Raw genomic sequence first — 23178 nt, forward strand, 5'->3', positions numbered from 1 at the left:
GTATCACTCAGGACAACTTGCATCCAAAGAAACACGCTACCAAGAGAAAAAGAAGCCTGACTTCATAGTATAACCGACCCGGACCCAACTGAATATCGTTGATGCAGAATTCTGCTGCTAATTCAAGAAAGGGAATTCTGGAATTTAACACTCTTCCTGGATTTTCATTTTAGAGCTCAATGTTGAATTTCAGACTTAGGCTTATAGTTTCAACAGACCCTAAGTGCTGCCAACTAAAAGATACATCTAAAAAACTCACATAATTACGAAGTTAACAGTTGGACTTGATGATCTCAAGGGTCTTTTCCAATCTAAACGATAGTATGATTCTATGAAGTTATTCAGAATTGAGTTTATAGAGTTGTTTATAAAGTTTATCTCAAAGATCTCAGTTAAAAATACTATCTTGAGCGTTCAACACCATTTCTCAGAAAATGACTGCATTCTTGAGCAATGACGGGGCTGGTCTCTCTGCAGTCAGAGTGTAAGACATGTATTAAGCTATGCAGGCAACATTCAAAAAGATAATTCCATTACGCTGCTTGTATGCTCTTCTGATTATTAGTTTAGCAAATGTTTAAAACTGTTTCATAAAAATACAACCAGCAAGATCCTAGTTATATGCAGTTTGCTGGCAAATAACTCAACGACTGTAAAAGGAGTTTGAGGAAATAATCACAGAGAAAATAGCTTTTCCCAAATTTCTGGCTTGTGGTCTCAACTTTTCTCACCCTTCTATCATTTCCTGCTTTAGCATGTCATTATTTTACTAAACATCTACTAGATGTTTCAGAGAATGTTTTTTTTGAGCTCCTATGAAATGGTCCTGTCAGAATAAAAGAAATATTTCTAAAATGCTTATTAGTTGCCTTATGCACTCTATATAGCTTCTTCTGTTGTGGCTGACACAGTGCCCCAGACACTGACAGGAGATCAGAAAAATACTTATGGTAAACATCCACACAAACCCTTTTAGCCCTGCCCTTCCAAAAATATTTAGATGATAAAGCCTTAAGCTAATGACTCCCTTTAGAGTTGCTGAATTTAGTTTCTCTCACCTAGCCTCTCGGTATATGACTGAAGCACGGGAATTGCTCTGCACACACGTCAGTCATAAAAATAAAAGCAAAATATGACAAATTGTAGAAAAAACAATGATTTTAGGAAATAATACTAACCCTAGTAAAGCCCAGATGTAAATATTTCTTCCACCATTGATGTAAGAATATTTTTTCCTAAATTCTAATTGCAAACTATTAATACTGGTGTGGTGTGAGGAGGAAGAGGCAGAGGGAGTGTTGGGAGTGAGGGCAAGGAGTGGCTTTATCCTTTTAGGAAAAGTTCTTCCACTTATGATGACATTTCTTGATTTCTCTGTACTATGCTTGTAAGATGGCCATCACCTTTGTTTCAACATAACATCACTAAAAGAGAATCCAGAATTTCAAGAAAAATAATTGTTTAAACAGAGATGCGTTACTGCAATTAAAAAAATTCAAACTCTCAACAAAGGGCATTTTCAGTGTCAAAACTTTCATGAGTGTCTTTTCTTTAATCTGACAGCAAATTTCAATTCAGATTGGTAAATATACCCCTTGGAAAACATTCAGTTATTTGCATGATTCATTTTCTACATTGCTCTAAGAAGAGAAAAAAAAAAGTTGCATGCAGTTTGGAATGCCCTAAATAGCTTGCAAAAAGAAAATCTAGAACTTCATTTCATGTATAGAACAAAAGGTTAATTTCTTTGTTTAATAAAGGTATTAAAATACTTGTTTTAATTTGTACAGGATACCCAGCCCTGCTGTGTCTTTCCCTTATCTTTCTTCCTTTTATTACATCTGAAAAAATCGATTTACAATTTATCAGGAGATGAAAAGTTGGCAGAATCTATGGTCAAGAACAGTTGATATATGTGTTATACAAATAAGCAAAAAATTTAATTCCCTTTCAGGATAAAGATATTAAGATTAATTTTTATAATTATTTTTTGTTCTTCCATTACAGCAAATTCTGTACAATGTCATCTTACCTTAACATTTCTAGTGGATTGGTCTCATGCACTTGGTTGCCACACCTGGGACAGTCATTGCTGTCTTCAAAGTGTTGAACAATACAAGTCTTACAAACTGAAGGACAAAAAAAAAAAAAAAAAAAGAAAAATCTCACCTTAGATCAACATATAAATAATATTTTTTGAACATGACCTAATGATACCAGCTAACTACCTGCAAAGATAAAAGAGTATTATTTTAAACTAAATAATTACAACATCTCTTATCCACTTCTCGTTCCTCAAAGCCATAGCTAGTTCTGCTCTGCCAAGACACTGAGTTCAGCAGCAGCAAGTTCAGCAGAACAGGTTAGACAGGCACTGCTTTAAAGTATGCAGTATTTTTACTACTTATAATTCTCCCAGCATCCTAAAATGCAAAGCTTATACCATGTAGCACATGTAAAGAAAAGGTTCTGAATAAGTGCGTGCTGGGGAGCTCCAGCCCAGCAAAGCCAGTCACCACTTCACATAACCTGAAATGACTTAGGCACATTATTTTCTTTCCAACGCTGTTGCCGCCAACTGAAAATACTGTTGTAAGTACTTCTTGTTAGAGAAAAAGTTCACAGAAATTGTACACAGGTTCAAAGTGGCTACCTTTCCCTTTTGACATAGCGCCTTCAAAAGCAACAACAGAACTTACAGTAAACATTTAATACTTGCATCTTATAATGAAAAATCAGGATCGTGACCGTGGCAAGTATAAACAAACCCAAACCAACAACAATGTGAATTTAAAACCCAATAAACTGAAATAAAACTAAACAAGGTGCCACACTACTGTTGCTTCCAAATGATTAATTGCAGACTGTAAATTTTACTGCCATTAATAAGAAAGTGGAACTCAAGCTGATGAGAACAAATATGCCTGCTATTATTACTGTGTTACAACATTCTGGATGGAGATAAACTCTATCCTCTGTTTATTATTACTTCACCTAAACTGAAATGAGAACTGCAAATTCATCAGTAAATGGACTGAAAAAAGAAATGGACTGCTGCAATTGCAATATGCTTTCTGCCGAAACACTGTAATTTCTTTCATCAATTACCTAAAGAACTAAGAGTACCTCTAAACCAAGCCGGTAAATCCTAATTATATGACAATCTTTAAGGAATCTTGAAATTCCTTTAACAAATGTCACCTAACAAGTGAAGTCTGCATTTATCTTTGCCTCAGTATGCTCAGAAGTGTTACTACAAATCAGCTGATGCTGATAATGTACATACATTAAAGCTCCACGTAGGTGTTTTTTTCCAACTGCTTTTCCAACACTAACTTAAAGACAGTAACTTCATAGCTTTGTTGAAATTACAGTGAACTCTCCCCTTTCAGCCTGACGGGCGGACCTCAGATCCCTCTGGCTGGCTCTTGGCACCCTCCCCAGGCTCACTGGCTCCCGCAGTGCTGGATGCAGGGCAGATTTCCCATGATGTGGTGAAAGGAGCTCGGGAAGCCCCGAGTCCTGCCAAACAAGCTCAGTAAGTGGGATACAGAGCTGTCCTCCGCACACAGGGACTGCAGAGCAGAGCCGAGAACACCGATGCTGTGACAGCACCATTCAGCCCTTAGGATATGAGTGAATTTTTTCTTAACCTCAAATTGGGAGGTATTTAGCGCTGGCATACAGATGCAAGAACCTGTAATCACAGAACTCTTCTTATATCACAGATCTTTTACAAGTTGTTAAATTACTAGACTTAATTGATTTTTGCACATGCAGTCCCTAACACTTCCACAGGGTAAGAAATCTAGTACAGAGCAGCAAACGTGACGTTCCGTACCTACAACATTTCTTCACTTTTCTATATACTTTTTATAACTCATACTCCTAAAACTAAACATTTTCTACTACACTTACAAAGCACAAAGAATTTTATCACCCGCACAGAAGCCCAACAGAGCATTTAAGAACACGCTTAAATTAAAGCACAAGTGCCAGTAACTTTTAAAAAATATACACAGTTAAGATTTCTATAATTTCTCTTCATCAATATGACTGAGAATCTCCTCTAGAACTGAAAATAACAGAAGTTATCCTCGAAATTGAAAAGATATGAAGATTCTCAGCTCAAAGCTTTTCTTAAGCTGTAGTGTCTGCACACATTCAACCCAGGGGCAAACATCACAAGGTGGAATTCTTTAGCTGATCAGTAGCTCCTCAGCCATCCCAGCTCCCGTAACTATCTGAACTATCTCTCCTTCTGTCACCCACCTGAAATACAAAGCAGCACAGGGAGCAACCGAAGGCATAGTTCAGTTCCTTCACTAATCAAAACCCAGACACATACGCACAATGATATAATGGGGAAGAGGCACAGACAGGGAAATACATACAAAAATCACCTTTCTCAGAATATCAATCACTGTTCTCTTTTCTTAAAATTAATGCACTAGGTGGGTAAGAGTTAGAGCTTTCTGATTTCAACTAGCTACTCCAAGGTTAAACAAGTGTGGGATTTTTCTCATTTCTTCACCTACATCTATTATAGACATTTGTTACTGTGTTGTTTGCTTTAGATAACATACTTTTTTTTTTTTTGCACTTTACCTTAAAATAATTTAAGTTTTGTAAGAATTTAGGGTAAATAGATAAGAACGCGACATTGCTCACCAAAAATTGTCATGAATGTGCTCTGCAGTGTTCCCTTTAAACAAAAATCCAAATTCTAAGCACAACTTCCAGCACCTTCAGAGGTAACAGGGCATACCCTCATTTCAGGCACACAGCCCTGGAGAGGAAGGGGTGTTGTATAGTAACATGTAATAAACAAAAAGCCTTCTCACCTGTAGCTAGACAACAAGGTGCCCGCTTGGTCCCCTGAGGTCAGGAAATGTCACAAGTGGGCCTCAGAGTCACAGATGAAGAAGCAGCATCGCTTTCCCAAGGTTACACTTTTTGAACAGGCATTGCCATAAGACATAACGCTCTGTAAAAACATACACTAAGGAACAAATAGGAACCCTACAGGTGTCCAGACCTGAATTAGTTGCAAGCAGCCACCAACACCATTCAAGTGCACAGACAGAATCTGATTAGCTGCCCAAACAACAGAATGTAATGTTCTCCAAAAATGTTCTTGCTTATCTTCAAACTCTTATTACTGTACCTTCACTTTTCTGATACTACCAGTAGTCATGAAGATTGTCCAAAAGCTAAATCACGGGCATGCCATGTCATTTGAATTGAAAAAAACAACCGCCAATAACACTAATTAATATGAAATTATGATGCAGTGTTCATGAGAAAGCTAGGATGAAGTGATCTTTTCTTTCTGAGATAGGCCATCCATGTCATTCATTTATCTGGCTCTTCTTGACAAGTGAAAAATGAGCCAATCTTAAAAAGGTCCTACTCTAAACACGACAGGAAAATCAAAACAGAGACAATGTGGCACATAACCAGGATGGAGAAGGCTCTTTAACTGATAGTATTACGTATTGTAATCATTGTAAAAAATAAAAATATCAGTGGCTAAACTGCATTTAAATTTATTTAAGCCATGCAGAGATTTTTAGAAAGAAGATAGTCTAGAAAAGGAAATATTGCCATGAATGGAAGTAGTTAACATCGTTGAAAATCACATCTTCCCTGTTCATTAATGGAGAAGATGTCTTCTTCCTATTTATCCAAAAAAAAAAACCCAAAAACCAGGACATTTTTTGGGCATGATTCTTCTACATTATTGAAGTAGAGAACATCAAAGCAGTTAAATGTAGAGGCACTAGGACTGCGTGAAGTAAACCAAAGGACTAAACAGGATTAACCAATTAAATCTGATATCAGATATAAAAAAGTCCGAAAAAAGAGTCCTAGAATAAGCACTTCTTGGATTACTTTAATGAGAATGAAAATAACCATATTCTGCCTAAGCTTCTCAAGGAATCTGTGAAATATGCTACTGTCAATTAAGCTCGTCAACTCCAGCACCTGATATCTCATAATCCTGCTATCTATATTGTGCTGAAGGTAGAGATGATACACTACTTCTGTCACAGGAGAAAGTGTACAGACTAGCGGTGGGTGATGACAATACTGATGAGAACCGCAAGATTAAGAATCATCTGCAGTCTCAGAAATTCCATTAGTTGGAGAACCTCAATTTAAAGACTGTAGGGGAAAAAAAGGCTAAGAAGCTGGTATGATGATGAAATTGTGAAATCGAACAGTTGTGAATAATGGTCATATGGCAATTCAGCTGAAAGTTGCTGAGGTAAGTAACATAAGGACTTGATTTACTCTAGACCTTTTCTGACTTGACTTCACTGAAATTGAGCTTAGGAATAACTCTCTTGCAATGGAGAACTGCAAGTGGGATGGAGTTCCTCTTCTGTTAACTTCTTTAATAAAGGAAGGGGTTGGTCTTTAATTTTTTTTTTTTTTGTAAGCCTCCTGTCCAGTAGAAATAGCAGCATCTCTATGGAGTCAGTCTTTCTAACCTGACACCAATTTTAAATGATTGATAAAGAATAAAAAAATTTTTAAAAATATTGTAAGTGTAATTGGTATTGGTCAATATTAATTTTGGAACTGATAAGCCTAACCCCTAACCTTCTCTTATTTGGGAAATTTTTAGCAATGGAGACTCTAAGAAGATTAGCACAAAAATTCAACAGGACTACCAGTGGTTTCGTATCAATACCAGGGTGGTTTCTTTTTTTTCTGTAAGCAATTAGTACTAGCCTCCTTCAGAAAGCATTTCCCTGTGTTTTAAGAGAGCCACGTCTAAAGTACTTTGAAGACAATGCAATTCCCTTCACTTGCTCTTAGGATCTCTGCTCCATTCATGTCAGAGAAGTTCTCAAAGTCTGTGATGAGATGACACTGATCTGACTGCTTTGAAAGGGACTCATTGATTTGTCTTGTAAAGATATTTTAAACTTGGCTTTGCTGGGCTTTTTGTTTGTTTTCCAAACTAAAGACAAATAGGACCTTTCTGAGCTACGGCTTTCATCTACGCCTAGAAGAAATTTGAAATTATTACTGTTCAGAAGAAGAACAGTAATAGAAGAAGATAGATAACTAACGCACTTACGTAAAGTCAGAGGATTGACTCTCCAAAACCTCCCAAATACTAAACACTGCTAAACATAAAGCCTGCTAAAATCCACAATATATCATAAACATTTCTTCAAGTTACGTTAAGGAACTATGGAAACGAACTGAATTCCTCAGTCTGAATATATTAAAGTGCTCTCTTTATACCTTTTTTAAGTGGTCCAAGAAAGGAACTAATGGTTAATGAAAAGCCTATCTCCAGTGTAAGAGAGGTCTTTGAGTAGAATATATACAGACAAAAGATCATAAGGAACTGTCGTGATTTAGGCCAAATCATCTACTGGGGACCTCAAACCAGGACAGGAACCAAGAATCTTAAGACAGTCCTATATGGATGTATTCCCTACCCCAACCAACGTACAGATCTGGATCAAATCTTCATGCCACCAGCTCAAATCACGAGGTCATCTTATACCATGAAAAAACTCTTGAAATTGTAAACCAATACTGTAGTAACCTAAAACAACTTTTGCTTTTTCTCATGTAAAGCTACGGTGCTATGCAGATTTGCCTGTCAAAACTAAATGTGATTTACTCATAGCAATGTAAAAGTAAAAAATACACATAAGTTCTAGCACTCAAGAATAATGAACTGATATGTGATACTCCTAGTAGGAGTAGCATCATCAACCAGTATTTTCAGATATGATAGGTATAATCATCCTCTGTTATTCTCAATATAAAACACTGAACATTTTTCAAAGCCTATCAGTTTGAAGTTTCAGAGAACAGGATGAAGGCCAAGTATTGGGTGAAAGGGTAGGGAAAAAGGAAATCTTTAAACACAATTAAATTACAGGTATGTTTAATTTACCACCTTGGGGGGGGGGGGGGAAACCAAACCCAAACCAAAAACCTTTAAGGCCTCCAGTACAGGTTAATAAAATGACACAGTTTCACTTACTTTACTGTAGGTCACGGTGTGGCAGCAAACCGGCAAAAGAAAACAACTTAACCAAAATGTACACAGTTTGCAGAATTTTGAGGCTACACATGCCAGTGAAATGAGGACCTGAATGTTGTGGCTGTACTCTGACACTTCAGATGAGCCACAATAAAGTTAGAATCACATCAGATGATTTACAACAGCTGATAAAAGTACTCGTGTGACACAAGCTAATTGGCTGGCAACCACAACATACTACGCAATGCTACGTTTTCCAATACAGAGGTATGTGGTTCACATGTTCTTTCAGATCTTTGTAATCAGCTGAAAAATACAGATACAAGTGTCAGGACGGTGCTGTGTGTCATCTTACGCAAGCAAAAAAAAGTACATATCTTATGCATATCTACACACCTATTGTTCAATGAGAAGACTCTTCCTAGATATTTTTAAATGCTGATAAACAAGGTACCTAAATAAAACCTCATATTGCATTTTTTAACAAAATATTCTACAGGAGAAAATTTAATTAGTTAATTGTGGCACAAATTCTTTGTCAGAACTCATCCTTTGAATTCTTCGAAGGATGTCCTCTCTCAAAGTTAACCACTCTTTGATCCAGTGAGCAAAGGAGGGGCACAGGATACACACAGCTAGTGGAACATCAAACCCATCCCAGTGATGGCACAGAGATGTAACAAGTCATTTGCTATGTTTAATGACGTATTTAATTAGCTACCTTAAACCTGCTTTAAAAGCACTTATTTTTAGGGAAAGCATCTGCATAAAACCAGAAAACTTTAATATACCTCACTGCCCTTCTCAGAAACTATACGTTAGACAACGACACTGTTGATTACAACTACCGAACACGGTCAGACTGTATTCCCTTCTGTTAAAAGGGAGAGAGAATTTCAGCGTGTGGTGATCAAAAAAGACTTTTTGGGTTAAAATCTTCCATTTCAAAATAAGACAGATCTGCTAACCTTTAAGGCCTGCTACATGCCACTGACTGAAGCATCTGCAGGAGGAGTACAAAAGCAGCTCAGCTTGCCTGTCTAAGGGTGGGAAATTCTGCTGCGGTAAAGTTCTTTGGGGATTTCCTGGTGAAAGCTTAAGTTTTTAGCAAAATCTGAAAAAATACTCTGGTTGCAAGATTATTGGTTTGATATTGAAAATTACATCTCCGGTTATTTTCCTGCATGGAATGACATTTCTGAAAGTTCCTAGACTGCGCTGGTTGACAATTTCTTAAGGCAAATACTAGAGAGACCAACTAGGAGTAACGAACCGCTTGATCTGCTGGCTGTAAACAGGGAAAAACTGGTGATGAATACAGCTGCAGATGGCAGCTTGCCTTGCAGTGACCACAGGATGACTGAGTTCAGGATCTCGAGGAAGGATATAAAGTTAAACCACAGAGTTAGGACTCTGAACTTCAGGAGATGGGACTTCAGCTTGTTTAAGCAACTGCCAGTCAGATTTCCCAAGGAAGCTATCATTAGAAAGAAAGGTACTTAGGAAAGCTGGCTGGTTTGGTTTTGTGGTGGTTTTTTTTGTTTTTTTTTTTTTTTTTTTTAAGAAAATTTACTTAGACCCCAAGAGCTAACCAGTCCATTGTACGGGGAATTTTGTCCGAAGAACTGCTTAGTGCACAAGTTTCCTAATTAATATGCAAAAATAGAGCATATTAGAAGTATGTATCCTTCCCCAAGGATGGGAAACAACAGGATATAAAATCATTGCTCTGGCATTTAGGGATGACATTAGGAAGGCCAAAGCCCAGCCATAGCTAAAACTTGGAAGGACATAAGGGGATTCTGCTAGTAGCTGAAGGAAGTCCAGACAAAATGTGGGTCTGTTAATGAATGAGGGAAACAACTTAGGAAGAGACTATACAGAAAGGTTTGAAGTCCTCAATACCTTTTTTGCCTCAGTCTTCACAAGAAGAGCCTGATCCCCGATCTCCATGCATACCAGCATGATTTGGGAAGGAGAGGGATGACCAGCACCCCGGGAGCAGCAGGTTAGGGACTACCAAGAAAAGCTGGATGTATTCAAACCTATAGGCCAGGTAGGATTCACTAAGCTGAAAGCTTATCACCATAATCATGGTGATTATGGGAAGTGCCTGAACACTGGAAAAGGGTAGTGTCTTATGCCCACCTTTAAGAAAGATGAGAAAGATGACCCAGGTAACTATAGCTAAAAGTCTCCCCTAGCTCCCTGGAAAGATGGCAGGCCATGTCATGTCCCTGGAATCAATTTCCAACTATGTGAGGGACAAAAACATAATCAGGAATAGGCAATATCGATTTAGCAAAAGTGAATCATGGTTGAGGCAAGTAGGTGATATAACAACAGCCTATACCCCTTGCATAGCAGTTACAGGAGTGACGGAGCCCAGCTCTTCTTGATAGTGGCAAATAGCATCACAAGGAGCAATGGTCACAAGTTGTTGTTTGGCAGGACATTCAGAAAAACCTCTTCGCTACGTAAACAGTGTAGCACTGGAAACGGTTATTGAAAGAGGTTGTGGAGACTCCACGCTTGGAAATTCCTAACTCAACTACACAGAGAGCCATGGCTTGACCTGGTGTAGTGTTGGGAACTAATCTGCCTCATGCATGAAGTTGGCCTAGACAACCTCCAGATGTCCCTTTCAACCAACATTTCTACCATCGTGTAAACAGTCTGATATTTTTTTAGAACATTAAAGAATATTCCTGAAGAAAGTTTATTTTCCAAGTTTTGCAAACCTACACTGTACTGAACAAAAGAGTGAATCAGGAGACAGATGATGGGACATACCCTTTAGCTCTCATCTAGCCTGCTTCAACCAGTAGTTCTTAAATATCCTTGACAACTGAGTAACAGACTAGAAAAAAAGGTCTCAGTCCATAAAAAAAAAAAACCCAACATTCTTTTGCAAGTAGCAAAAAAGAAACAAAGTACTGGAATTGCAGAATAATTAATTATTTCACAGTAATATAAGCATTTCCTTCCCAACAGACGGGCATCAGCCATACAAACCTTCCTAAGCTGAACTTACTCTTCCCAGTAAATGGTGGAGTTGTCTATCCAACATTTCCCAAAACCACATTAAAAAAAAAAATCTTATTAAGGCACATGTTTCTCAGAGCAAAACTTTACTACTTAACATTTTTCAGCAACACAGAAGATGTGAATTAACCACTAACTGATTCAGTTACTACTGATCACATTAGTTCCTCTGTGATCACTGGAGAACACCTATGTCAATACATGCTTTTCATCTAGTCCAGAGTAATACATTGTACTCCCATTATCTAATGAATTTATGCTGCTTCTTAAACCATTAGTATCTGCAGATTTTGATCATTTGTGCAACACTGTTTTGAATTACGGCGATTACCAGTGTAAGACAAATACCAAAGGACAGTTAAAGTCATGGTATTTTGTGGTAACTATTTGGATATGACTGCAGAACCATACCTGTACTTCCAAAAAAGAAAAAGTTTATATATTTTCTAAAAGTCAAAGTGTAAACTAATTTATCAGAATATCTTCCTGAATTCTGCCACATACAGATCACCTTTTCCCCCACAGACACGTGACTTCTGTATCACCACTTGACGTTTTTAACTTTTCTTTCCATCATTGTAAGCTTCATATTTTGCCAACTAAACTTTGCTTTAAAGAAACACCACCTTCTTTCCTGCAGGTCTACATAATGACCCAAACATGTGGCAGCTTTTCTGTGAGGAGACCTGTGCAACTATACAGCAGCTCAGTAAAATTCACATGCACTGATCTGGGGACAGGGCAGTAACAGAACCGTCTCAGTGGAAGAGCTCACAATCTATAAGTGAACAAGAGAAACAGATGCTGCTGAGAAAAAAAGAACGCTCCTTCCACCATTATTGCTTTGTAATGGGAGCAAAAGTAAATAAACAAATACATTATCTAAACAGAAAGATACCATAATGAAAACAATTTTTTTCTAAGTCTAAGCTGATTTCTGATGCAATTTTTTTCCCCTCACCCCAACCTTTTAAAAGTTACTATTGTTCATTGAACTTCAACAATAAAAAAATTAACTAATGGTGGAATCTTTCCACCTTCTCTAAAGGGAAAGATAACTTAATAATAGCTAATATACCTTTCTCCCTCCTGTTTTATTTCAAGTTCTTATAAGGACACTTTGCTTAACTTCTCTCCTCCTGAGCTTAAATTCCTTTACCAAGTAATCCAAAGCAGAAGAATAATACCACAAAACATGTTATAACCCTTAGCTGATATTAGACTTGGAAAAAGTCGGTTCTACACTATTTCTCAAAACCAAACCTAACATTATTGCAATGGTAAAGAGTATTATCTTTGTACTATGAGCAACACGTAGGAATTACACGCTTTAATTCTCTACGTGCTTGATATATTAGCAAAAATTAAAAGTAAAAATTAACAGTGAAGACAATAACAACTGCAAGAATAACACCATGCAGAAATGACAGGAAATGCTAAGACAAGGCTTTTAACTAATATTTATTAAAGGTTTAAAAATGGAAAATCTACCAGAAAACATATAGTCTCGCTTAATCTTCTTTTAGAAGAACTCAAATTTTATTTGGAAAGACACCAAATCCTCCAGAAGGTCCAAGCAAACTATCTTCTAGTCAGAAATAAATGTAAAAAAATCAAACATGTAAGTAACTTAGCTTGTGGAAGTAAGACAACTGAGTTCATACATTTAATGTAGTTCGTACAAGCAAATGTTTTAGAAGTATTAGGAGCATAAGACAACCTGAATAATTTTTCCTGCGTTGGTTTCATTTAGACAAGATCTACTCCCTAAATAAATATTTTGCCAACTTTCAAGTATTTCTATGCATTGTGCCATGGAACACATTAGAGAGAGATGTGAGCCAGTACTGACCAAACCGGTGTATCCATCATGCACACTGCCAACAGATACATTGGCTGAAGTTTCAAAAGCATAGTTATATTATCAAAATACCACACCCGACCTAATGATCTTACTTGAGATCAGCCAGGCCACAGTGATACGTTTGGTGCTAGAGCCAGCACAATCACCACCAGTTTGGGGAAAGCAAACGGGTATCTTTACTCTGCAAGGTGTTAAGCAGAGCTGACGTGCCCTCAAGATGACCAAACGGCAGGCCAGTGCCTCAGAAACCCCACCAGAAACTGCATAGCACTTCATGCAACACTTCAGAAGTAAACAAAACCCAGTACGGATATCACATTGAACACGCAACAACACTTCAAGGCAGTATCACTTCCGAAGGAGGCGTATGCAGCAAAGCGCTACTTACAGGTATGGAGGCACTCGGTTACTGTGGTTGGCTTGATGAGATAGCCTTTACAGATATAGCAGGTGATATGAGGATTGAAATCTTTCACCAAGTGCTTCCTCTGAGTAGCCATTCGTGGGGTAGGCAGTGCGGGCAGTGCTCAGTGCCAGAGGAGCAGGTCTGAGAGGCGTCGATGCCCGCCGTTCAGGAGAGCTGCCGCGCTGCTCTGGGCAACTGTACTTCTCCAGGCATTTGCTCTTAATTCTGGAGGTCTCACAGGGACGTGGCTCCTAACTCCTGCTCCCGGGCCAGGCGAGTCATTTTCCTACCTGTAACACACGTGCAGAGAGAGAGGTGTGTAAGCCTGGCGGTACGCCACCGGGGACGATGCCCGGGAGGACAAGTGTCGCCATGAACTTGGCAGGGCCCCCCGGGTTCTTATTTACACGGCGGCAGCTGCGCGCCCGCCCGCCCGCCAGCCCAGCGCCGCGCCGCCCCCGCCAGGCTCCGGCCGCCGGCGGGACCCAGTCGCCGGGCGCCGCGGTGACAGGTGCCGGGGGCCGCCGGCTCTCCCCGTCGCACACCCGCCCGCCAGCAGGCCTCGGCGGGGCCCCCGCGGGGGGAGGCGCCCTCCCCGCCGCCCCAGCGCCGCGGGGGCCCCGCCGGCAGGAGAGGGCGGCGGCCGCGCTCTCCCCTCCGTTCGCCCGACTCCTCTCCCTCCTCCCCGGCACCGGCGGCGCCTCCCGCCCCCCCGCCGTACCTGGCGCAGCCCAGCGGCCTCGGGCGGGCGGGCGGCCGCCCAGCGAAAGAGAAAGGGAAACGGCGTGCGTCTCCCGCCCCCTTCGAGCCCTCCCTCCCCGCCGGGCCGCCGCCGCCGCCGGTCCCAGGGCGGGACGGGCGCGCAGGCGCTGCTCCCCGGCCGAGCCTTGCTGCGCCACGGCCCGCAGCGCCGCTCCGGGGCGGGAGCCCCGGGGTGGGCGGGCGGGCGGGCGGCCGTGGAGGTGAGGCGGAGGGCGGGCGGGAGCGGAGCGGCGGCGGCCGCAGGTGGGCGCGGGAGCGGCCGCGGCGCAGCCCGCGCCCCCCGCACCTCGCTCGCCCCTTACACCCTTTACTGCAATTCAGCTTCTGCGCGCGGAAGGGTGAAACGGCGAAACTTAAACTCGTTTTTTCTGTCCCTCAAGAGAAAATACTAAACGCCTAAGTTAGGCCCGAATCCTGTAAACAGTTACAGACGTTACACACGTGGTTCCCTCTCGCCGGGACCCGCTAGCCGGGCAGCGACGAAGCTGGCGGGAACGCTGTTTCCCAGGTTCGCTCTCTCTGCTTTTTGCTCCCCTGTTCACAGAAATGCCCCATGTTACCCGGCAATTATCCAGAAAACTAAAGCTGCCTTAATGGTGTTTTTCAATTGCACTATTTCACGAAAATTTACACTCCTTTTAACAATAATAAAAAAAATATACAAGGAGGCACTTCCTGTATTAGCTGCAACACCATCCCATTACCTGGGACTGTGCTAGGTCTTTGCTTTTCCATTCTGCATTTGAAATAAATGCTTATTTTGCATTGGCTCTCCATTGGGGTCTCCCTTTCACTCTTGGGCGTCTGCTACAACAGCAGAAGGCTTTAATAACTTGGCCTACTCCTGCCATCCATTCCTACTTCCGAAATATTTACCCGCCAGTAGATCTCCATTTACATCAACTCAATTGCCAGGCTGAGTCAGGTGCATTAAAACTGTTATAATTAAAGTTACAGTGCAGTGGTGAATGCAGGATAAACCTGACATAGGGTAATTCAACAGAATGTGCATCATTTTTCTTGATAAAATGTTCATCTTGTATGAAATTCTTTCTCCACAACATGAAAACAAAGTTTATAAAGCTAAAAATCTTCCAAAGCAGCATGTGTTATGATTTAGCAAAAAGTTGTGTTTTGATGGGTTTGGCTTTCTATTGCTAAGCATTGTTTGCATCATTATACCATAAAGCATACGCTGCTGAATCAAAGGTTAGAGAATGCTAAACTCTAACAGAGAAAGTCAACAACATAGACTATATATCTCTCATGGGAATATTTTAATTAGTTTAGCAGAAGTTGGCATTTGTCAGAATGAGCATGAGTGGCCCTACTTGAATGTGGACTAAGTATGATACAGCATGATACACTGTTATTAAACTTAGGTACGTGCATTTAAAACAGGCAACTGCTGATGCTCTCCTGGCTGTTTCAAAATGACTCTGTCTGGTAAGATTTGTTTTACAAAGTAAACTGGATTCTAAGTGAGATTTCAAAGCGTAGTTTATCAAGTGTCCCTATTGGAAGAAAAAAAAAATTCTAAAGAAATTTATCAGCTAAGCTCATATTTACACAATAATGGATACACAATGTTCTATTCAAGCACATTAAAAACACAGCGTTACATCATTTAGTATACCGTGAAGCCCATACAGTAATAATTGCACAGCAGTTGTGAGACTTGCAAACACATACAACTGGTATAGATTCCCACAAGCCATACTGAAGACCCTCTTTTAAGGTCCACCAGGTAAGTGGCAGTGCACATGACAATTTCGTGCCTTATCTCTACCCAATGTAAGGGCTCCCTCCCACTGGCACCAAGCTGTATTTATGAGATACTGAATGCCCTGAACTCTCACTGAACACAATCAAACTTGAGGCACCTTTCAAGACCACAGCATAAAGAACAAATGAGAAGCAGTGCAGAAGCAGCTCCGGTTTCACTACCAGAGGAAAGTAGTATAACAAAAATCCTTAGATTCTTACTCCTACTTTATATCATGAGGAAGCAAGTTATGTTAATAAAAGCTTATGAATTAATTATAATTTCAAAGGTAGTTAACTCCTAGCATTGCATACAAGAGGTTTATTTAAAAATATAGGCCCATATAAGTGATATGAGTATTTTGATCTACTTACAGCAGTTAAAAGCTAAGAGAAGAGTAGCATTTGAATCAAACAAGGTGGTTATTTTCATATTATGAGAGAAAGCGAATTAGCAAAATAAACTGAGCTAGTCAGCATAAATATGTATCATATATTAGTGACAGCAAACCTGGTATTATAGAGAGGGTGATTATAGCCCTCAACTCAGTGATGAAAATACAGCTGCTCTCATTTTTCTCTGTTTCTTAAACTTTTGACTTTCCTAATGACTGGCTTGTACTCAGCAGTTCTCTGAGTGTCCTCTAATACGGTACTTTTTTTAAAAACTAAGTCCTTTTTTACATATAACACACAGAAAATAAAGACTGCTTTCTAAGCATTACCAAAGTAGAGTACTTTGTTGAAATCCCTGAAGAGCTACTGGATCATCCTAATGTGAAACAGAGTAATTATTTACATTTAATACAAATAAAATGTATCTTTTTAAAGGAACAGCCAGGACACATAAGAACTTGTGAACTGCAAACATTTCACTAATTTTACTCATGAATGCAGCTCCAACATATTTGAAACATACCAATGTTTGATTTCAGTTCTCAAGTAAATTCCAGAGAGAAAATAAACATTGGTCAATACAGCCAAGTTCTCAGTAACATTTAAAATGAATGAATAATTCTAATTTTGCAAGTAGATCCACATGAGTACAACCTTACATCCTTATAGAGCTACACTGGAGTTTCTTTCTAGGCAAGTCTCCAATTGTCCTCCAGTTATCCTAAGAGTTACCTGTATTTTGTAGATGGAAGAATTACTGGAACACATGTGGAATGGGAAAATAATGAAAAAAAAAAAAATCCTTACTTTTCTTAATAGACATTGTGGAAAAATCTGAATGACATATAGAGGGAAGCCACAACATTCACATTCACTGAATACCGAGTCTCTAGACATCTGATGGAAATGCCACTTTATGACTTTTAAAATCTTGAAAACTTCACAGAATTGCTTAGGTTGGAAAAGACCTCCTGAGATCATATAGTCCAGCCTCTCTGCTCAAGCAGAGTCAGCTAGAGCAGGTTGTCCAGGACTGTGTCCAGCTGGATTTTGAATATCTCCACAGATGAGGACTGCACCACCTCTCCGGGCAATCTGTTCCAGGTTTGACCACCCTCATAGTAAAAAACTGTTTTCTTGTGATCAGGTGAGCACTGGCACAGGCTGCCCAGGGAGGTTGTGGAGTCCCCTTCTCCGGAGATTTTCAAGACCCACCTGGATGCAGTCCTGAGTAATGTGCTCTGGGCAATCCTGCTTTAGCAGGGGAGTTGGACTAGATGATCGCTAGAGGTCCCTTCCAATTCTGAAAACTCTGTGATTCCGTGACGGGATTTCATGTGTTTCAGTTTGTGCCCATTACCTTTTGTCCTGTCAGTGGGCACTACTGAGAACAGTTTGACTTCCTCATCTTCATTCCCTCCCATCAAGTATTTATACATGCTGATAAGATCCCCCTCAGCCTTCTCTTCTCCAAGCTGAGCAGTCCTCGCACTCTCAGCCTCTCCTGATATAAATGATGCTCCAGTCCCTTAATCATCTTTGTGGCCCTGTGCTGGACTTGCTTCATATCTTTCCTGTACTGAGAAGCCCAGAACTGGACACAGCACTCCAGATGCACCTCATCGGTACCAAATGGAGAGGATGATCACCTCCCTTAAACTGCTGGCAACTTACTTGAAATTACTGCATATTTACTCAGGTATGAAAAATAGACCAAATATAACCACTTTTGGATCTTTTATTTCCAGTGTTAAATTCCCTATCCACTAGAACAGTATCTAGAATAGAACCATACACTAACTGGGTTGGATGGGACCTTTGGACACCATCTGGTCCAATGCCCCTGCTCAAAGCAGGCCTAACATTAAATTTAAATCAGACTGCTCAGGGCTTTACCCAAATAAAGTTTGAATATATCCAAGGATGGCAATTCTACAGCCTCTCTGGGCAACCTGTGTCAAGCCTTGAAAATCCTCATTGTGGATTTTTTTCCCTTATGTCCAGTTGGAATTTTCCTCGCTACATCTTGTGTATTTTACCATATATATGAATAGTTTACTAGCAGCAAGTAAACTTAACTCTTACTGTCATTATCATTGTCTGTGCCTTTATCTTGGGATCATGCATCATATTTCTTTGCTTTTTAGGCAAAAAGTAGTAACATTATTTATTGTATAAACAGTATTGCTATGCTCAGTGTGAAGACTGTCTTTGATTTGTTAGGAAACGATAGGAATTAGGCTATTCTTATCCCTATCTCTTATTCATACAAACAGTCAGCAATAAGATTTTGCGTTTCTACTGTGAGGGCTTTTCTTCATCCCTACTGAGCTCTATATAAGATGCTGTATATTAGCACATAATAGTACTTTTGGGATATATATAGCATTTCTTTCTTTATGCTTACTCTTCTTTTATAGTCTAAAGTAAAAAAGCAGGTTGCAAAATACTAACATCTGTATTATTATGCCATTGACAAATAAGTAAACAAGACAAATCCATTCAAGATACAGGTCAAGAGGAAGGTAAAATTGTGTCACAAAGTGTTCCAACTTTGTTGAACTAATTTCAAGCACATTTTAAAGAGTAAAAGAAATCGCAAAGTAAGTTCCTACAGGTTTTAAAGAACTGGCTGCTAGTAAAGGAGAGGGAATCAAATTAGTGACTCTACCAAGTGAAAGATGAGCAGATCTCTATTGTTAAACATTTCCTTGGCACACACTGTCTCTTCCCAGCTACAGAAACACAGAAAACAAGTAAGGAACAAGGCCATAGCAGCGGAAGAGGGAGATTGCCACTGCAAGATAAAAAAAAAATAATCACAACTGTGAACTCAAATCGACTAGAAATAGTCACTAGCATGAAGCAGACAATTTAACTTTAGCCACTTGTAAACAGAGGTCGAAGTGAAAAAATACCTGGTTATGAACATATTATTGACTGACCACTAAACATACCGAGGGAAGATCCTGTGACCGGCTTGACATACTTTCCTCTGAGTAACGCATTCAAGAACTGTGGTTGCAGTCTTCAGGGGTATTGCAAATTTAAAAATACTAATACTGATGTATCACAGCAGAATTCTAACTATACATCTGAAAGCAGCTGTAGATTTAAGAATTAAGTGCAATGGGCACAAAGTATTTTCCTTGTGTTGCCTTGATTATTTTGTCACTATTTTGTATTTTTCTTTTGAAGAATAGTTTTAATAGGAATGACTGTATGCATCAGACACAAACATCTCCAGAAACTTCCTAGAGAAAGTGGGACAAACTTCTAAAATATTTGTGACCAAATTCTCTATTCTGTTACTCTAGTGTCCAACTGTGAGAACTGTGATCAGCTGTTGCTTTCTGTTTTGTTTTGTTTTGTTTTTTAAACACAGTAAGCTGCCATGTAGCCAAGCTGATTCTTCATGTGAGAATGACCTAATTGACATTATTGTGGCTTCAAAGGCAAAAATTCTTCATTATGGTATAGAGTCTTGCATTGTGCCACAACAATTTCTTTTCTTTTCTTCATATGTAATTGATTTTTGGTGACATGGTGAAGAAGGGTTTGCCTTTGAACCATCAGAGATTGCTCCCAGGGAGTGATGCAGCAGCAGGAAGTATACAAGATGTGCAGTCAAGAGGCTTCTGTGCCTCAATTTTCCTGTGTGCTTGGTTTCAAAACAATGATCTGCGGTGGAGTTAGGACCTGTAGGCAGCCAAAATACTGGTGGTATCCTCAACCTCTCCTGGGTTTTGCCTTATGGCACACTGTAGTGTCCATGCACTTTGATCTCCGGTATTACACTGCTTTTAGTTTTTCATAAGGTATTGAAAAAAAATGTTTTGGGGTTCGTGGTACATTCTGTAAGCTGGAATGGAGTAGGTATTATTTCACAGTTGCCTGTAATTGTGGGGAGCCACACAGAATGACCAAAGTAGTCTTTTACAGTCCTACGTTTTATATAAATTTATAGCAATTCTGTATAATTACGCAGAGCAAGTAATGGTCACACATTTTGGTAGCAACTTAAAGAAGACGCATAATTTGAAACAACACACCTTGGTTCTAAATCAGCTGTTCGCCATGCACCACAAAGATTTTGCGTCTTCCAAATTACCTTCTTGGTCTCTGGCCAGTTATTTCACTTCCACTGCACAGTTTGTTAGACTGTCTCTGAACTTGTGGAAAGCACACCTGTGTTGCCATTTCTATCATTGTATAATCTCTAATACTTCTTAACTACTTCACCTGTATTGCTATCTGATTATATGGTTCTGCCAGTTCAGTTTCTTTTTACTCTGCTCTCTACAATAGTATCACCTGCTTATTCTCTTTTCCAGAGAAAATCTACTTGGGAATTAATGCTATTTCAAGTCTCCCTGCTACAGCACAATGGAAAAAAAATAAATCAATCAGTGACAATCAGAGCCACATTATCAGAAAAACTCCAGTGGTGTAACAGGTACAGGCCAGCCTGAATATAGCTGCTGTCTGCATGGGCAAGACTACGTCTCCCCCATAGATTTCCAGGACCATGGGGCAAACACTTTGCCAACTCAATGTATGTATCCTTCCAGGGAAAAAGTCATAGAATCACAGAATCATAGAACAGTTTGGGCTGGAAGGGAACTTTAAAGGTCATCTAGTCCAACCTCCCTTGCAATGAGAAGGGACATCATCAACTAGATCAGGTTCCTCAGAGCCCCGTCCAGCCTGGTCTTGAACGCTTACAGGGATGGGGCATCTACCATCTCTCTGGGCAACCTGCTCCAGTATTTCACCATCCCCATTGTAAAAAATGTCTTCCTTATATCTAGTCTAAGTCTTCCCTCTTTTATTTTAAAGCCATTACCCCTTGTCCTATTGCAACAGGCCGTGCTCAAAAGTTAGTCCCCATCTTTCCTGTAGGCCCCCTTTAAGTACCGGAAGTTTTCCCCGGAGCCTTCTCTTCTCCAGGCTGAACAACCCCAACTCTCTCAGCCTGTCCTCATAGGAAAGGTGCTCCAGCCCTCTGATCACCTTTGTGGCCCTCCTCTGGACCTGCTCCAACAGGTCCATGTTGTTCCTGTGCTGAGGGCTCCAGAGCTGGATGCAGTACTCCAGGTGAGGTCTCACCAGAGCAGAGTAGAGGGGCAGAATCACCTCCCTCAACCTGCTGACCACACTTCTTTTGATGCAGCCCAGGATACGGTGGGCTTTCTGGGCTACGAGCGCACATTGCCTGCTTATGTCCAGCTTTTCATCCACCAGTACCCTCAAGTCCTTCTTGGCAGAGCTGCTCTCAATGCCTTCATCTCCCAGCCTGTGCTGATACCAGAGGTTGCCCTGACCCGGGTGCAGGACCTTGCACTTGGCCTTGTTGAACCTCATGAGGTTCACAGAGGCCCACTTCTCAAGCCTGTCCAGGTCCCTGTGGATGGCATCACTTCCCTCGGGTGTGTCAGCTGCACCACTCAGCTTGGTGTCATCTGCAAACTTGCTGAGGGTGCACTTGATACCACTGTCTAGGTCATTGATGAAGATATTGAACAGTACTCGTCCCAGTACAGAGGGACAGTACAGTGTCCCCTGAGGGACACCACTTATTGCCAGTCTCTAGCTGGACACTGAGCCATTGACCACTACCCTCTGGATGTGACCATCCAACCAATTCCTCATCCACTGAACAGTACACCCGTCAAATCCATATTTCTCCAATTCAGAGAGAAGGATGTTGTGGGGAACTGTGTCAAAGACCTTACAGAATTCCAGATAGATGACATCCGTAGCTCTTCCCTTGTCTGCTGATGCAGTCACTCCATCATAGAAAGCCACTAGGTTGGTCAGGCAGGACTTGCCCTTGGTGAAGCCATGCTGGCTGTCTCAAATCACCTCCCTGTCCTCCATGTGCCAAAAGTACCTCTATACCAGTATAATCATAGGTTTCAAGTTTTTTAATCATGTGTCAGTGAAGTCTATGCTTTTCCACAACACATCCTAATGGCTCTTTGCTATAATTCAATTACTTTTTTTTTTTAAATCCTTGTTTCTGTCAGCATTATATTGCTTCTTCCATTCTATACTGCATTTTCTATATATAATATATATAGAAATATATATTATATTTCTTTTTCACTCTTTTTTCCCTGAAAATACCATAGCCACTTACATCAATATATACAGCTCAGCTAAACACTAATGTGAAGCGTTCAAATAGTTTTATAAGAGTGTCATCTTCCAGTCTCTGGGAAATGGAAAACAAACTCTAAGAACCCTCCAATGACTCCCGCTAAAATTGTTACTAACAGATTTTGTTTCTTACAGTTGAAAACTGGCAGGAATGCAAATCAAATTGTATCACACATGTCAAACAGCTTCACAATTATGCAATCAACTTGCACTGCAAATTAAAAACAAGACTTGCTACTAGATCTTAAGTCATAACAAATTTAAAACTCCAATAAGCTCAGCAAAAACATTCCTCAAGAAATCTACTCATGCCCATTATGATGGCAGAACCAGCAAACAAAGAGGCTTGAAAGGAAATAGAAAAGTAGCAACAAATTGCCTCATCTTTTATAAGGCAAATTAATGACATTCACAATATCTTAGGGCGTTAACTACCCTACTTCAATTGATTTTCAACAGGAGTTCTGTTTCCAGCTCTCTCAAGACTAAAACCTTTAACTTAATAACACAATGTTGGATGGGCTCCATTCCCATTTCAGCATGGGAAGACTCTCATTCATGGAAACTGTCACTTTGTCTGCCAATTAAAACACTAGGCTTCATTGGAGGAAACCTTATATAGATACCTGTGAATTTCATTTTTAACTTGCAAAGTAAATAGAGAATGTCTTTTCTGTACAAATTAAGAGAAAATAGGGGGCAGACCAAGATCATCCTCATATAATCTTTTTTGACAGCAATTTAGCATATATAGAGAGT

At 40.1% G+C, this 23178-nt stretch overlaps 1 protein-coding gene across 1 annotated transcript in view; it reads right to left on the reverse strand.

Moving 5' to 3' along the window:
• The window catches only part of PCGF5 (polycomb group ring finger 5), a gene marked incomplete at its 3' end in the record, with an annotated part of 31497 nt that extends 17363 nt beyond the window's left edge, over positions 1-14134 (reverse strand). Inside the window, exons 1-3 of the mRNA XM_082486031.1 lie at positions 14057-14134; positions 13318-13625; positions 2033-2129 (exon numbers count right to left, since the gene is read on the reverse strand). Of these exons, the coding sequence (XP_082342157.1) occupies positions 2033-2129; positions 13318-13429 (209 nt within the window). The 5' untranslated portion in view covers positions 13430-13625; positions 14057-14134. The remainder of the gene's footprint in view (positions 1-2032; positions 2130-13317; positions 13626-14056) is intronic.
• Positions 14135-23178: the final 9044 nt, after the last annotated feature.

This window comes from Vanellus vanellus, assembly GCF_965231255.1.
Source record: "Vanellus vanellus genome assembly, chromosome: 7".
Classification (NCBI taxonomy): domain Eukaryota; kingdom Metazoa; phylum Chordata; class Aves; order Charadriiformes; family Charadriidae; genus Vanellus; species Vanellus vanellus.